Below are 16,868 nucleotides of genomic sequence, written 5' to 3' on the forward strand. Positions count from 1 at the left end.
CAGTACAAAAAATTTTTTATAAAATGATAAGTTTTTATAGTTTACATAACTTTTTTCGATATGTGAAAAATTTTTTCATCGAAAACAAAATTTAATTTAGTTGTTTTTAAAGAAAACAGAAAACCCTCATTTAAACTTATAGAAAAAAAGTAGCTGTACTTGTTTAAACTTTTAGTAACAAATTAAAATTAAATTTTAATGATTTCCACTTGATATATGGTTACTATATACTGTGCTAATTTTAATGTTTTTAGTATAATCTTGAAAAATAAAAACAAAGTAGCTGTTTGTTGAAAACAATATTTTAAGTGTTTTTAAAACAATCTACATTAGAATATTAAAAACTAATAAAGTTAGGCTTCAGAAGTTTTATTTACACTAAAGCTATTTAAGTATTTGATATTTCGTAGCATTACCATTTTATTTTGTTTTAGAACTATAAAATCAAAAACACTGTCTAGTTTTGCTTGAGAATAATTTTATAGACAAGGTTGTAGTCATTAAACCCAAAAAAATAAATAATTAGTTAATTTAATCATTTTTATCTCATAACAAGTTTTCTCTTAGTTCAAAGGATGCTTGTAGTAAGTTATTATAATACTAAATTTATATTTTTTTGTAGTGATTTTAGTTTGTTTTTCTTGTTTCAAAAATAACTTAACAGGAAGACTAAATTTTGTAAAGTTCATGGAAGTTAGCGAAAATTCTCAAAAAAAGCTAAATGAAACTAATCAGTAAGAATAAAAACGTTATGAAACAAATGATTTTTGTTTAGTTTTTTCTTGTTTTAAAAAATTACTTTAATAAATAAAATATCAAGCAAACTTACAGGTGTTAGTAATACTCTGAAGTCAACAAACTTTTAATATTAAATCAACAAATTTAGTAAATAAAAGAAAAATTTAAGTTTAATAAAAATAAAATCAACAAGTGCAAACTTTACTCTGGTTTATTTGCTTTCTCACAATAACAAGAAATAACTTACGTATAAAATTTACGGTACAATAAAATGTTTGAAAATAAAGAGAGTTTAGTATCATGAACTAAAAGTTAAAAGCTAGCTAAAACAAATGCAAAATTAACAAAACTGAACTGTGTTCGGTATTTTTTAATTTAATGTATGATCGTTTTTTATCTTTTATACGATGTTAAAAATTTCGACTTATTATACAAATGCTTGACAAAATTTCACAAAAAACAATAAATAGAAATAAATTTAGATGAAAAATTCATTTGTAAGTTTTAAATCACGTAAGAACCAAGTTAATATGTATAGTTTTAGGAACTTTTATTTAAACAAAACTTTCTGTCAGGTAATAAAAAGTACAAATAAAATCATAAACACTAAAATTAGTCATATCATAACTAGACACATATTAAAACGTTTCAAAAAAGCATGTAATACTGAAACAACACAACTTAAATAAAACTTTTCTCTTTACTGAACTGGCTAATATTATATTATGTAAGTGTAACGAATAATAGAATGTAGATTTTTTTCTTTAAATTTTTTTGTCAATGTAAAACTTATACATAAAAGTATATATATAATGTGTGAGTTTTAAAATATAAAATGACTTATTTTGTACATTTTATATGTAACTTTCTATTATCAGTAGAACAAGATTAGAAGCAATAGTCGGTGAAAAGCTACTTTTAAGCACATATATTTTAACATAATATATTTTGATAATGTATATCATTATTCGTGGTTATTATCGATGTAGAACAGGCAAGAAAAAAAAAATAAAAAATTATTTTGTAGTCTTCTTATTTTTCATCTCAGAGATCAAAAAAGTCAATTTGTTAGTTTCGCACGCCGTTTCTAGCGCACACAAGCGCTTTATGATTCATAAAAATTTAAATACATAATAAAATAAAAAGTAGTGGTAACCCAGACTACTTTGACAGCAAAATACAGTGTTTTTTTTAAACTGTTTTTTCCTTTTTGTGATAAAAGCAACTGGAGTATAAACGATTGAAAAATACTCTTGCACTGACATGCAATTAGAATAAATACTTGATAAAAAATTAAATAGTAAATAAAAAAGGCTCAGTGCATCGTCTTTGAATAGAAAACAATCTGAAACGCGTGGTAAAAAAAAAAACTGACACGCGAATAAAAAAAACAAATAAAATATTTTCTCTTTTCGAGATCCCTCAAAGTTTGTTTTCCAGTTTATTTCTAAATGCAAAAAAATATTACGAGATCGTTATCCTTAAAATACTCAAACAAATGTTTTTTGAAAAAATGTCTTTTTTTGCTTCTCATGAACTTTTATGACGTCACGGTTACGTCATGGCCGTCATCCACGGGTGCGTCCTGATTTCCTCCAGCTTCAGCCTCTTCGCCTCCTCCTTCACCAGCAGCTTCCTGATGAAGCTCCTCGAGGACTGGGGGCTCCTCTTGAACACCAGCTCGCACTTGGTGATGTCGGATCGCTCCTTGAAGGGGACCTCCGACTCCATCATCGTGTACAGCAGCACTCCGAGGGACCTGCGAGAATAATAAAAAATTAAATTTTTTGACAAGATATTATAAAAAGCTGTTGAAAAAATAGGTTGAAAAGGTTTTTTTAGTCTAATATTAGTTTTAGTACATTTGCACTGTGGATTTTTTACTTGATTAAAAATAAAACGCATTTTACGATAAAGCAAAAAGAATTTAAAAACTGTAGAAGCGAGAAGGCCAAGTGAAAAAATAATGTTTTTATGCAACATACTTTTGCATGCAGCACATTTTGTTTTTTTATATCACTTTATTACAACACAGTTGTTTACTAAACGAAAATATTCGCAACGAGCAAATCAAAGTGCAAACAAACAAACAAGTTTTGAAAGTTTTGCGGAATTTAATATGCATATTAGTAACAAGCTTACCAGGTATCCAAGGTCTTCCCGTTGTACCTCCTGTCCTTGAACCATTCTGGGGGGTAAAATTCAGGGGTTCCGGCGAACTCATGATAGTCTTCGTTCTGTAGAAAAATCAATATTTTAAAGTACTGTTTGTTCATTTTAAAAAAACAATAAGTGAAAAGTAATAAAGTTTATACTAAAACAAAGAACAAAAACATATGCTTATTTTAGTGATTTAATGCATCTAAAAGTATTTATATACTTAAATAAATGTTAGTTTATTAAAAGCCTACTTTACTAACAATTTTTTTTTTCAGTGTGTACTTGCTTTTTTTAACTATTGTCTACAAGATCGACCTATATATATGTACACTGTGCCTAAATATGTATGCTTATGTAAACTGTTTACTTTAACCCATATACTTGCTCTTTACTTGAATTTCCTTGAAACGTTGTGTGTGCACAACCCACGCACACACTTGCAGTGTTTACGCTCTTTGTCTAAATGTTTACGTAAAACTTGCAAGCGCTTACAACATGCTACAAGCGCAAGGCCTTTTTGTTTTCGTTTGAAAAACGCAATTGGAAGTTTTACGGAACAAAAGCACTTTGCAAAACTTACGTAAGCGTATAAATTTAACTCGTTTTAAATTGTGATTTGTAAACTTAATTTTCAGAGTAAGCTACACCATTTACAAATGTTTTTTGTTTATTAATGAGTTTTACCTACATTTGTGTTTTTGGAATTTACAGAAAAATACTTCAGATAAATCTGCCCCTTCAGAGTGCTAGCACTGAACCCCGAACGCGCAAAAACATGTTTGTTTAAAAATTGCTGCAACGCTCAACTTGAAAAAACTGCCCGACGCTCGAAAAGCAAAAACAGCAACTTCAACCCACGACGATTGTTTTCGCGAAAACAAATTTAGTATTCATCGGCACCAATCACACACCAGGTTCGCGTGAGAACGTCGCCGTTGTTTTGACTGAAAAATTTTCAATATTTTGGTAGGTGGCAGCGATGGGCGCTGGTTTAGAAAAAAAAAGTTTTAAGTGCTGGTGATGAGTCACCGCCACTCGTTGCCATGACTAAGCTGCTTTGTTTGCAGCTGAGTTTTTTTTTTCAAGGTTTGTTTTGAGCAGTGAAAAAATGCCGTTTGACAAAAAGAACTTTGTTTCGTGAGTTTTGAAGCTACTTCTTTAAGTTCATCAATAAATATAAAACAGTTAAAATTTCTAAGTTTTTTTAAACTTTCAGTATCTGTAACAATGACTTTCAAAAAAACTAAACAATTTTTGTTATGTAACTCTGTTTTCAGTTGATTTCCTGCCCACCTTAAATCTACTCAAATGATTTAACAAAGAAAACTTTTTTCTCATTTTTGCTTGTATATCTTGACCTCGTAAATATTTTTCAACTACTTTCAACCGTCTAAAACACCTGAAACAGTGTTTACAACAAATTTTTGCAACATCATTTACAACCAACCTTTAGTTTAGCAGCGCACCCGAAGTCGATGATCTTCGCCTCGAAGGTGGTTGGGTTGACCAGGACGTTCTCGTCCTTGATGTCCCGGTGGACCACCCCGTTGACGTGACACTGCGTCACAGCCTGGACGACCTGAAAAAAATTAATATTAAAAAAAAAAGTAAATAAAAATGGTGCTTGTTTTCAACGGATTTTCGTGACAGTAAAGTCGTTGTTTGTTTATGAGTTACTAAATGTTTGCTTTGCAAAATGTTTATCGAAATAGTAGTGGTTTTAGAAAAACAAGCAGTTGATAGAAAAAAAACGACCAATAAACTTTATGTAGCCTTTACTTTCCAAACAAGCTTGATAAAAACAAGCTTCCTGTTTGCAGTTATGTTTAAAAAAGAGACAAAAACAGTTTTCATAACGATTTAAGGTGTAAAAAAAAAACAAGTAATCAAATCAAAAATAGCCAAAGTTGTGAGCACATACAAAACTAAAAAAGGACTTTTCGCATCACGCACAATTCACCAGTTTACCTATCAAACAGGCTTAATTACTCTTGTTCAACACGAATTTCGTTTCAGACTTGTCAATGCGAAAATAGCTTCACGCGTTCTTTCTATCTTGCTTGCAAATACTTCAGCAAAGCTGCCTCGAAATGTCACTTATTCGAAGCCGCACACAAATAGTTTCGACTCTCAGTTCTCAGAAACAGAACTTGCCAAGCACGCGCGTCAAAGCTGCAAGCTTTGAGGCGACTAATTTTCACTTTTGCTTTTTATGACGCGTACAAAGCAGTTCTTTTTCAAGAAGTGATTAGTATATTTTATTTGACTTTTGTTTTGCCTGTCTGAATACTTATCTAGCGCGCAAAATAATAAGCAGCAACACTTAAATATATGGGAAGAAAAATACCAAAAACATTTAATTTTGACGGGTACAAAGCAGTGGCAGTTTACTTGTCTGAACCTTTTCAACGCGTAAAACCAGAGTTATTTAAAATAATGTTTTTTTAAAATAATAATTTTTTTACCTGTTTAAATATCTTCCTTGCGTGTCTCTCCTGCAGGGGTCCTTTGCTGTTCATCAGATCGAACAGGTCCATGGAGTTTCTGGTCCTCTCCATGACCAGGAGGAACTTCTTCTCGTACTCGTACCAGTCTAAAGGCTGTACTACTCCTGTTAAATAATTATAAGTCATAAAAATAGAAATAAACGTTGAAAAAAAAAACAATAACTGTTTAAAGCTTAAGTTTTCTTTAGTAATGTTTTTAGATTAACCTATTAAATTAATAGTACGTCTTTGAACAAAGTTGTTCTCATATTATTTTAGAACATTGTTTATATGGTAGTTTCATTGGAATTATATACAACTATTGTAACTTTTTATAAATTATGAAAACTAGTTAAAGCATTTGAAAAGCGCAAAGTCACGTATTAACAAATACCAGTTTCTGCTGCAAACAAAAATACATTCACGCTACAAACCTTTGTTTTGCTTGGCAGCTTTCTGGTACAGCGCGAACTCGATGGGAACGGTGCACCCGGAAAGTGTGGACCACCGTTTGACCGTCTTCATGTCGATCTTCTTGATGGCCACGTTCAAACCGTCCTTGCGTCTTTTTCCTGGTGAAAAATTTAATTGTGAGTAAATGTGTGGGAAAAAAAAGAAAGTAAAACCGTACTTTTAATTGGTGTTAGTTAACAGGTTAAAAAATATTAGCTGGTTAGAAATACACTATTTGCTTTTTCATATTTTACTTACACGAACTGCGGCGATACAAGAGCACGCGCAGCTAAACCGAAAACAATTTTTATGAATCGGTTTCTCTTTGAAAAAGGCTTTTATTTCCTGCTCATACTTTACAAAGAAAACATCAACCGAGGGCAGTTTCTCACTTCGTTTTCGCGGAACAAAAGCCTTTTCGCAAAAAAGATTTTTAGACGAAAAAGAAAAGCTGTGTTCAGACAAAACAGTTGAGAATTATCTCTGTGAGCTCTATTAAAAAAAAAAGTCTGTTCGAAAAAACTTTCTACCAACCGTCTGCCTTTCGACTAACTCTCATCAGAGTGCGCGCGAGCTCGCCACCTTTCTCTTTAACTTAACGCGGAAGTCGCTTGAATGCTCGAAAGAATGAAAAAAAAAAGTGAACATCGAACACTTGCTGCTGTTTAAGGTTGCTGTGATTGCTGAATACGCTGATAAGAGATAACCCTCTCTTGAAACTCACATGTCTCAAACGTTAATCTGCCCCCATTGCAACTTGCCCTCAGTGTAACGTTATCAGCAAGCTTTTGTGCAGTGGAAGTTCGATTTTCGTGTCATTTTGTTTTTCCACGTGTTCCAGTCACACGCAGTGTGACGTCACAACAAGAGCTTTGTGTTTGCTTTGCGCAGCCTTGGATGTTTTCGATTTAACGTTGAACCTCTCTTTGTGGCGTTTTGTGACGTCACAAAGGCAGCGTGAAGCAGCACCGGTCACTTCAGTCGAGCTCGATTGGCTGGTCTGTTGGCGACTGTGGAAGCCCTTTGTGTTTCGTTGTCGAAAACAAATATTGTTTTCAAAGCTTTTTTTTTTTTGAATGATTGAGCACTTATGACTTTGAGTTCACTCGCTGCAGTTATTTATTAGTAATTGTTTGTGAAAAATTTCAACAACTACTCGTTATGACACATACTTGATTATCAGGATGCTTTCAAGCAAACAATGCAAAAAGCGTTTATGTAACTAAAGGAACTCGCTACAAAACTTCATCTTACCATGACACATATTTGCTGAATAATTCATATAAAACACAACAAAAAATTCAGCCGAAAGTCAAGCAAACGAGATAAGAGTTAATTTTCAATTGTCTCCGGTTGCCCGCGAGCCGCACCTTCTCGCGACCTTCACCAGCGAGCCGAGAGCCCGCCTGCACCTCCCCCGTCCTTGTAATTTAGTTGTTTTGCAGCCGAGCGGTGTTTGTTTACGTTTGAACGCGCACCAGCCAGCCCGCTGTAATTTTCTTCCCCTTTTCGGCCTTCAAGTTGTTAGAAGAGAGCTTTCATTATGCGGGCAAAGTAATGACGGCTGAAAAGCAACAACTGGCAACGAAGTCGCGACTGAATTCTTCCCGATGAGTTTTGCTTTGATTGAAGTTTCGACTTACGAAGTCACAGTTGTTTCGGTAATTGAATAAGATGTATCAGAGCATGAAGCTGTCACGTAGGCAGGATTTAAAACACTCAAACACGGGCTGCTGATTAAGTAACGGCTTTTTCACAACTGCCTGCAAACAGTGTTTATTGTTTCAGCCAAACACTCACACCTTTCAAATCGGCCCGTCGTTATTCTGCTCGCCCTCGGTTCAAAGAAAACTGTCGTGCCTTCACACAGAGCCGAGTGCAAAGAGCGCTCTAATGTGCAGCAGCTTTGAAGCGAGAAAAATTTTCATCTGCTCGACAGGCAAAGCGTTTGAAAGTTTTTGCTTTTTTCGAGGCTGCATGTGCGAACAAATGCTGTTGTTGCTGCTGCTTTCCGCTTCGACCAGACGTCTTGTTTTTTTTTTGCAAAGCGCTTGCATAAAATTCACATTGTTTTTGTTTGTATTGCATTTTTTTTTATTAGATGTAAGCACTAAGGGTAAGGATATTTTACTTCTACATGACAAAATTAGAAGTTTTCTGCTTAGTTTTTAAAATTTTTATACTCAATTTTACGGTATATCAGCTTAAAGCAAATTGGTCGAATGCTTGTCAACTTTGCAGCCAGCAACTTACATAACCGTTCTCCAACACTTCTAAACTTTAACTATACATTTTTTCGAATATAAACAAACTGTTATTATGCAACTTGCGAGTACAAGCTTCGTTGGTTTTCCGAGAATTTTCAAAACACCTTAAAAAGACTTCGAGCAATTATTTATTCACAGCAATTTGGAGGGTAAAGGGCTCGGCGAAATTGTTAGTCATAGCTGGCGAAGTCTCCGCTATTACGTAAGCTATCTTATGTAATACCGAGGCTTGTGACTTACAAAGTTCTTTGAAATATTTTTCAAAATAGTATAAGTTTTGTTTATGCTCGAAACTGTAAAGATTACGAAAGGTCTTGCTTCAAAGAAGATTTTTTTTTCTAAATTTAAAGTCAAAAAGTGCTTTGAACTTTTGAATGAAAAGTTTCGCGAAAAGCTATTAACATATAGTTTCGACTGGCCTCAGCCAGTTTACATAACAACTTTGCAGTATGCAAAAAACTTGACGCTGTACAATTTTTTTAAAGATTTTAAAACCGTCTTTTTAATTTTTGGCCGGATTGCTGTTTTCTCCTATTTCTAGACAAAGACATCATATCCTTATATTTAGACTTTGTGTAGCAAAACAAACAACAAATAAGCCAACGCGGAAACTCACTCATACTTCTAACTTGTATAACGTTATATATTTTTGAACTACGTAATTAGCTGGTTGTAAGAGTTTTTCACAAAAAATAAATTGAAAAAATTGCTACTTTTTTTTCTAAAATGATAAACTCTTTAAAAAAAGAAACAAATAAATACCTGCATACACGGTAACAATAAATTTAATCTTATAGTTATCTAAAACGAATAAATAAATAAAAACTCATTTACCTGCATACACGGTACCACCCCCTCCCTTGCCGATCTCCTTCAGAACCTGGTACTTCTCGTGGAAGTTGTTGTTCTTGAAGAAGTCCGCGTACTCCTTCTTCAGCTTGAGCGGCGAGTTTTTCACCTGCTTCATCCTCTTCGTTATCGGAACCTTAAAGAATAATTTTGATTAAAAATAACTTTTTAGGTTGGTTACAGAGGCAAAAGTTTGAATTAGACTTCGGAAACCTGATATTAGAAAAATGTATACGGTTACTTGAAATCGAATAAGGTTTATAAAACAAAATGCTTTTTTCGACTGGTTAAGGCATTTTTTGTTTGACCAAAATTTGGACTTAAAAAAAAACATTGATTAATTGCAATTACAGAAGCAAAAATCTGAATAGGTTGGTGATAGTAGTACAGCCTTAACCAGAAATTTTACAATTCCTCTAATTAAAATGTGATATTGAAAACTTTATTGCATTGCGTTAAAACATTTAAAATTCAGTTTAGTTGATAGTATCAGTAAACATATAGCTTTACAATGCACTAAACCTTACTAAAAATCATTAGAAAATTAATGTTCATAAAACTGATCTATTAGCTCTTATCATGACTAATCTTGTCACTCACTTGTTTCGAGTTGGCTGCCATCGGTCTCTTCAGCTTGCTCCTGGTGTTGGGGCTCGACGTCGCCTCAAACTGCTTCCTCGCCGACCTCGTGATTTTCGCGGGGGCCGGAATGTAGCCGGTGAATATGACGTCATCGTCCGAAGAGTCCTTTCTCTGCTGCTGCTGCTGCTGGGGCGGCTGCTTCCTCGCTTTCCGGGGCTTCCGCTTGGCGGCGACGTCGTCCTGGTGGTAGGAGGCGACGAAGATCACTTCGTCGTCGCTTTCGTCGGCTTTTGTGACGTCATTGTTGTTTGACGTCGCGGGCTGAGCGTTTTGGGGCGGCGCCTGCTGGGTGGAGGTTGAGGGGGTTGCCTGGGGCAGCTGCATCACGACCTGGGGGCAAAACGGGACGACGGGCTGGACGTTCTGGGGGCAGACAAAGGGGCCGTGGTCCATGACGATGCCCTGGTCGACGGACGCGTTGTACCCGGACGATATCATGGAGGTGGTCGTTGCCAGGTAACTGCTGGTGGCGGGGTCCATCACCTGGGCTTCAACCTGGTACTTGAAGGGCACCTGGGGGTCCGCGTAGCTGTAGTGGTGGTTCCTGATCGCGGGTTGCTGGTTGCCGTGGAAGTTCCACCCGCCCGTGGCGCTCCTCGTCGTCAGGGCGGTCTGCTGGGGGAAACCCCCCACCTTGTCCAGGAAGGGGCTCCGGGAGAGCCTCTCGTGGGCGTACGCGTTGTAGACCTGCGGATCGTTGGCGTGGTTGCGGTAGTCCTGCGAGGTGGTCAGCGACTCGTGGCTCCGCTGGTAGCCGGAGTCGAGGCTGGAGGACTCGGTGCAGTTTATGGAGTTCTGGGACGCCATTTGTTGGGACGCCACCTTCTGCTGGGCGGCGAAGATCTTGGAGTGCTCTGGGATCTGGTTTGCCATCTGGCTGTTGGTTGTGTTTCAAAGTGTTTGATGAAAAAGTGGGGTATAAATGTGGTGTTAATAATTAAGTAAAGCTGAAAAAAAATAAAGTAAAGTCTTTAGTTTGTATTTAAAATATACTTTTTGTTAAAATTCTTATCTAAATTTCTAATGCTTAAAAAAATGTTAAATACATCAAAAATAAATTATTTTAATAATTTCTATACTTAAAAACACATCAAAAACTTATTTTACTCATTATGTTTTCAACAACATCATAAACAAAAATTAAATCATCAACACAACACTGAAAAGGCTTTGAGCTTTGTTTTTTTGAACAAGAGATAACACACAAGGCATGACGCTCATCACAAGACTGAAAGTTGGTTGAACAAATGCACGTAGCGAAGGGCTTACACTGCCTCCGCAGTCAATACTCGACTTTCGAAGCTCACAAGGGTTTGTGTATTGTGAGGCAACCACTGGTGGAAAAACAAGTAGTTTTTGTGAACACTTGTACTCCAGCTACTGTGCAAGGCTCGTAAGGGCAGAGAGTGATGAGCAAAATGAAAGCTGGGTTTTTGAAAGCAAACTAATTAAAAACAATTAAGTGATATCATTAGACAGTGTTAACTACTATAATAACAGCTTACAATGGATAATCTTATTTATACTTATTTTGCTTTCTTTTTTTTTACTTAAAGTGTAATGTTACAAAATTTTATTTCACTAGAACTTACTATAACCCTTCAAAATTTTAAGCCTTTTTTACTTTAAAATATAATGTTACAAAATTTTATATAACTGGAACTTTGTGAAACCTTTAAAAAACTTAAGCCTTTTTTACTTAAAGTGAGTTCAACTAACACTTTGTTTTCATTTGCGTGCTTTTGCCAAAATCGGTGAGCATACTAAACTCTGGTTTCTAGGAAAACATTCTCGCAAACATTCCATATAAACGCAGACTTTGAACGACGCAAGTTGAAAAAACAAACTAGTAAAAACAAATACCAGACAGTTTGTTAGAATACATTGAAACTTCAATGTACGTAGAGTATGACTTTTGTGGTTTTTAAGCTGAATAAACTAATAGTTGATTGTAGTCTAAACAAAAAAAAACTAGAGTATCAAGTTATAGAATTGATAAAGGAAGCTCTCCAAACTGCTTTTATTTTCAAGCTGTTTAAGCAGGCAAACTCAAAATCTAAAACTTTTAAAAAATCTTGGTTTATTGTAATTTGTCTGCTAAAAAAAATTAAAACAAAGTTCTGACTAAAAGTACTAGCTGCTCTATTCAGCGAACAGTGTATTCTAAACTAAACTTTTAAGATGCAAAACCTTTCTTTTATAGCACAACACTAATTAGAAGCAATTAAAACTAATTTACATATTAAGTGTTTTAAGTTAGAAATAAAACTAAATGAAGCATAAAACTAAGATGTTAAAATTAATACCTAAAAAGCCTCAAGTAATTAAAACTTTCACAAGGTAGCCACTACTAACTAACTTAAGAAGTTTTAGCTTAACTGAGTAAAAGCAGCTTATTAGTAACAGCTGCGTCATTGTATTAAAAACACTAGAGTTACAACAAAATAAACTTTTTTTATGCTAACTTTCATGCTAAAAACCTACCAACTAGCACCTTTACAGGCTGGCTGAGGCAAACAAAAAAAAGTTCACTGAAAAATAAGTCACCAGCAAACACAACCGAACGTTTTTTTTTTTCCAATCGAAGGTTGAAGCAGCCTACAGTTGGCCTTCTCTCTCTCTCTCAAAAAAAAGTAACACAGCCAGCTACAGAAAGCAAAAAAAAAGTGAGCGTTTCAAACGCGCTCGGTTGAGAATGAGAAGAGAACTGGCGAGAGGTTTCTGAGCGTTAGCAGCGCTCCAGCAATTAAAATAAAGAAACCAAGCAGTTCAAATGAAGCCGGTTGTTGCTGCGTTGGTGAAAAAAAGTCGAAAAGTTACGCCAGCCACGAAAGGTTCTGCTGCTAACTGAGCAGCGATGGTTTGTTGTGATTTTTTTTTTATTGAGAAGAACGTGAGATGCTTGCTGGTGACACCGGAAAGACTTTTACCGAGTATTGACTTTTCATTATAATCCGTGATGGAGTTTTTGCTTGAAGCTTTGAAACAAGTCCTGGGTCGCGTTTCAGAGCGGCTCTTCAAATCAATAACAAAAACGAAAAAAGGGGGAAGAAACTTTTTGCTGCTGAAACGATAAGCCCTTGCATGAGCTGAAATAAAACAGAGCAGCTGTAATATGTGTGGCGGTGTTTAAATATTAATAAGCAAAGCGAGGCGGGGAACACGTAGCAAAGTGTGATATGCTTCCGAGAACTTATTCTTAAACTCAGACATGCCCGAAAACATAAAAAATATTTTATATTTTCAATATGCCAACTGAGGCGGTCGGTATTATTCCTACTTGCGGGATTTCAAAAACCCATCCCAAATAAAATAAAAATTTCCTCTATTTTCGTGCGAAATGCCTTCTAAAAATACTCGAGTGTGTGCCGAAGTTTTCTAGGGAGAAACCTTTAAAATGTCGTGCAAACGAAAATAGCTTGGCAGCCAAAACCGCCCGATCGCAAGAACTGGTTGGTGAAAAAAAACGAGAGAGCTTCTCTCTCTCGTTTCGCGAACGATGATGGGGATCCGGTTGCGACTGGCTGCTCGGACCCCCTTTTGTTACGTCACGATCGATAACAATCCACCAATGAGCGTGTGTGGCGCAGCGATGTCGAAAAGTTTCATGTTTGCTCGTAATGGTTGCTACTTTGGTTTTTTTGAGTGTTTTTTGTTTTTCGTTGGCAAAACGAAACTGGGCTTTTGATTTTTTTTTATTTGACTTGTGTTGGTAACCTTGTTTAAAAGTTAATATTCTAAGGATTTTTTTAAAGTTGCACATTTTAAATTTTAATTATACTTGTATAATGATCTTTTATGGTCATATAAAAAAAAACTTTTGTTTCTTTAAAATTGAAACTAAATTATTGTAATACAATACAAAATGCCATTTACATAATTAAGCTCAAGCCAGATTAAAAGCAATGTAAGATTATCGCTAACTTATTTAATGCATCTCAATTATACTAAAATAACTTAAGCTTATAATTTAAGAAACTCAGCTTATTTATAAAGAAAAACATAAAACGTTTTCTGGCAAAAAGTAGTGAGAATTTATTTTTTTCTATGGTGAAAACACAAATAAAAAAACAATCTACATATTTGGTAAGTTTCATTAAAAAAATTTTTTTAACTGAACAAAACTACTAAGAAACAATTCCTTAACCTTCTGCACACATTTCAAACAATCCTTTGAAAACATCATCGGATAATTGAATGAGGAATTTCAAGCACGCCATCAATGAATAAGAGAGAGATGCTTCTATCTGTCTGTGTGCTACCATATACTTCAATCAGTGAAATTGTTTTGCAACTTGGTTTGAATAAAAACAACAAGCAAATTATGAAAACAACAAATAAAATGAAAAACAACTTGCACTGAGATGTGATAACACTGAATTGAAAATGTTGTAAACAAAAAAGTTTGAAGTATGTTTATCAAGCTTGTGCTGATTGTCATTGCACGATTTGGTAGCTTGAATTTACATAAAAACTAAACAAAACTAATTTCAAATAAACCATAACTTATAGCAAAGAGATAACAAATGAAAGTTTATTAAAACAAAATTATGTTATATGCTAAATTTTTTCCCTTATAACATTGTACAAATCAAAAGTTTAATAATATATAGAAACAAACTAAAAGTTTTAAAACAGCACATCTCATGCACAACCTGCGTAAACACAATTGAATAAAATAGTTATTAGTTGTATTAAAAGTACCATAAATAAATATAAAACTGAAAAGTTAGACAACGCATAAAAACTGATGCATAAAACAGCTTACAAAAACCAACTACAAGTTGTTTAAGCACCACAGCTAAAAAACAAAGTTCATAAATTTGTCTAAATAAAAAGCTTTTAAGCTATTGCAAAAACAGCATAACAGTTTATCAAAACAGAAAAGCTAAAATTCCAACAAACACTTTTGAATTACTGTAAAGCGCAGCGCAAAAACAAAATTTGTTCGCTGCTTCAAGCAGCTAGTTTGACGTCACAGTTCAGCTCGTGTGCATGCTGAAGTGTGGCTGAACAGTAATGCTGCATTCAAACTGAGTTTCCTCCTGCAAGCCGCAACAACAGCAACCACCAACTTGGTCGGTTCAGTGCGAGTTGCAAGAGTTTATGTGATTTTGTTTTTGTGCGACTCGCGTAAAACTTTATGTGTGTAGCTTCGGATTTCCACTATTGTTTTTGAGTAGCTTGAACATAATGCAAATAATTTGCATATTTGCTTAATATTTAAAGATTTTTAATATTTTTTTAATACCTTTATCCCTAACCCACTTACCCAAACATAAAATAAATCAAAAAATAAATTTTTATTATTTAAACTAAAAACGATATGAAAAAATAGACTCTTTAATGCTGACTCAGCAAATATGGTTTGCTACTCTTATGCAAAGGATTTGCATGATTTTCATGCTACTCAAAAACTGTACTTGAAATCTGAAGCTACGCCTTTATGTTTTTATTTATGTTTAATATATTTTTACACCCTTAGCCCTAACCCACCTTACCCAAACATAAAAAAAAATGAAGTTTTATTATTTAAACTAAATAAAATGTGATTTTTTTTTGCTGACTCAGGAAATATGACTTGCTACTGTTATGCAAATGATTTTCAATTTTCAAGCTACTCAAAAACTGTACTTGAAATCTGAAGCTACGCCTTTATGTTTTTATTTATGTTTAATATATTTTTACACCCTTAGCCCTAACCCACCTTACCCAAACATAAAAAAAAAAAATGAAGTTTTATTATTTAAACTAAATAAAATGTGATTTTTTTTTGCTGACTCAGGAAATATGACTTGCTACTGTTATGCAAATGATTTTCAATTTTCAAGCTACTCAAAAACTGTAGTTAAAATCTGAAGCTACGCCTTTATGGCGTAAAAACAAGTTGTGTTTTGTAATGAATAAAGTTTGCATGTCTTAAAACGTTGTGTGACACTTAGTAAGTGACAACGCTTACTCAACCTAGCTAAAAATAATAACCTTTGGTGGTAAACACAGTCGAAATGTTTCTTTAATAAAATTTTGACTTTTGTAGTTGTATTAAATTGAATTGCGTTTGCTTGACTTTAATCGTACAACTTCAATAAACTATAGTACGATGTGCTTTTACCATAAAAGGATTGTTATTTAATAAAACAAAAAAAAACGTTTGAGTTAAGTTTATTAAATAAGTTTAAAACTAAATTAATTAGTTTTAAATTCAGCTAAGTTAAGGCTTTAAATTGTTTTGAATAACTTAAAGACACTTTAAATTTTTAAATTAATTCAACTAAAATACTTTAAAGTTCATAAATTTTATAGCTTTTCATAACTAAAAAAAGTTATGAACTATTGCTGCTAAAAGTTTCTCCTTTAATGTTATTTTATTCTAACAAAACTAAAATCTCTTATATAAAAAATATAGAAAAACAAAACTTATATTCAAATAGCTGCAGTAATGCAAAGTTTTATTAATGAATGAGCTGCTCATGGTCTCTTCTTTGTTTATTTTACGCCCATTTTAGTTGAAAACTTTAATCTAGATCCTGTCTACACCAATTGAGTTTTTCATAATAAAATTTAGTTACTTTTAAGTTAGTTTATAAACATTAGTTTCAGTAGCGCTATAAAACAAACATGTTACTTTAAATATTTTTATCGTACGATGGGAACATTTTATAGAAGTAATTTTTACAGCTGTACGTTCTGAAACCATTGTGAGAAAATAAAAAGTATTGAGATTTCTTATCTTTATTACTTTCAAAACGATCAAGTTTCATGAATACAAATATGCCATTTGATATTTCGTCACTGTTATAGCTACATACATTTAAACTATTTGCACCAAACAAAGATGTATTATAGTTTGTATTGTTGAAAACTAAAGCTTGCTGCCATAATAAAAATAAGCACTTTATAGCAAAAGTCTTATGTAGTTCTTAAATGTCTAATTTAGATTTGTGTATTTCTAAATCTATTGAAGTGAATAATATACTAAAATTAAAAAAAAAAAAAGTTACACTATTTTTCTAAATCATTTTTAATGAGTAATTTGTTTTAAATAAAAATTTTTGTTCAATTTACTGTGGTGTAACTAGTTGGTAAAGAAAAATATTTAATTTGCACTAATGTTTAAATTTAGTGTAATTTTATATTAAATATCACACTTACAAATTAAATTAAAAGGCTATCTGTAAAACCAAAAAAACAAAACAAAAAATTGTAAGGTACAAGGTACTTGCTGTTTTTGAAGTTTAAATAGTTTTCAGATTATTCTATGTCATTTAAATTT

General features: G+C 33.5%; 1 protein-coding gene across 1 annotated transcript; it reads right to left on the reverse strand.

Moving 5' to 3' along the window:
- Positions 1-948: 948 nt before the first annotated feature.
- On the reverse strand, positions 949-10,538 carry LOC145835412 (uncharacterized). The gene is made up of 7 exons (XM_082942986.1): positions 9,554-10,538; positions 8,939-9,089; positions 5,819-5,956; positions 5,364-5,509; positions 4,346-4,477; positions 2,881-2,975; positions 949-2,497 (listed from the first exon to the last, which is right to left on the reverse strand). Exons 1-7 carry the CDS (start codon positions 10,466-10,468, stop codon positions 2,293-2,295), a joined length of 1,782 nt encoding a protein of 593 aa, XP_082799112.1. The 5' UTR covers positions 10,469-10,538; the 3' UTR covers positions 949-2,292.
- Positions 10,539-16,868: the final 6,330 nt, after the last annotated feature.

This window comes from Thalia democratica, chromosome 5 (genome assembly GCF_965202585.1).
Source record: "Thalia democratica chromosome 5, ktThaDemo2.hap1.1, whole genome shotgun sequence".
Classification (NCBI taxonomy): domain Eukaryota; kingdom Metazoa; phylum Chordata; class Thaliacea; order Salpida; family Salpidae; genus Thalia; species Thalia democratica.

What these genes read in the sequence shown, in the direction of transcription:
- LOC145835412 (XM_082942986.1), bottom strand. Translation starts at nt 10,468, where the DNA reads ATGGCAAACCAGATCCCAGAGCACTCCAAGATCTTCGCCGCCCAGCAG. An exon ending in GGGTGGTACCGTGTATGCAG is followed by an intron (nt 5,957 to 8,938) that starts GTAAATGAGTTT and finishes ATTTTTCACCAG; the next exon opens with GAAAAAGACGCAAGGACGGT. An exon ending in CAAGGAAGATATTTAAACAG is followed by an intron (nt 4,478 to 5,363) that starts GTAAAAAAATTA and finishes AATTTTTTTCAG; the next exon opens with GTCGTCCAGGCTGTGACGCA.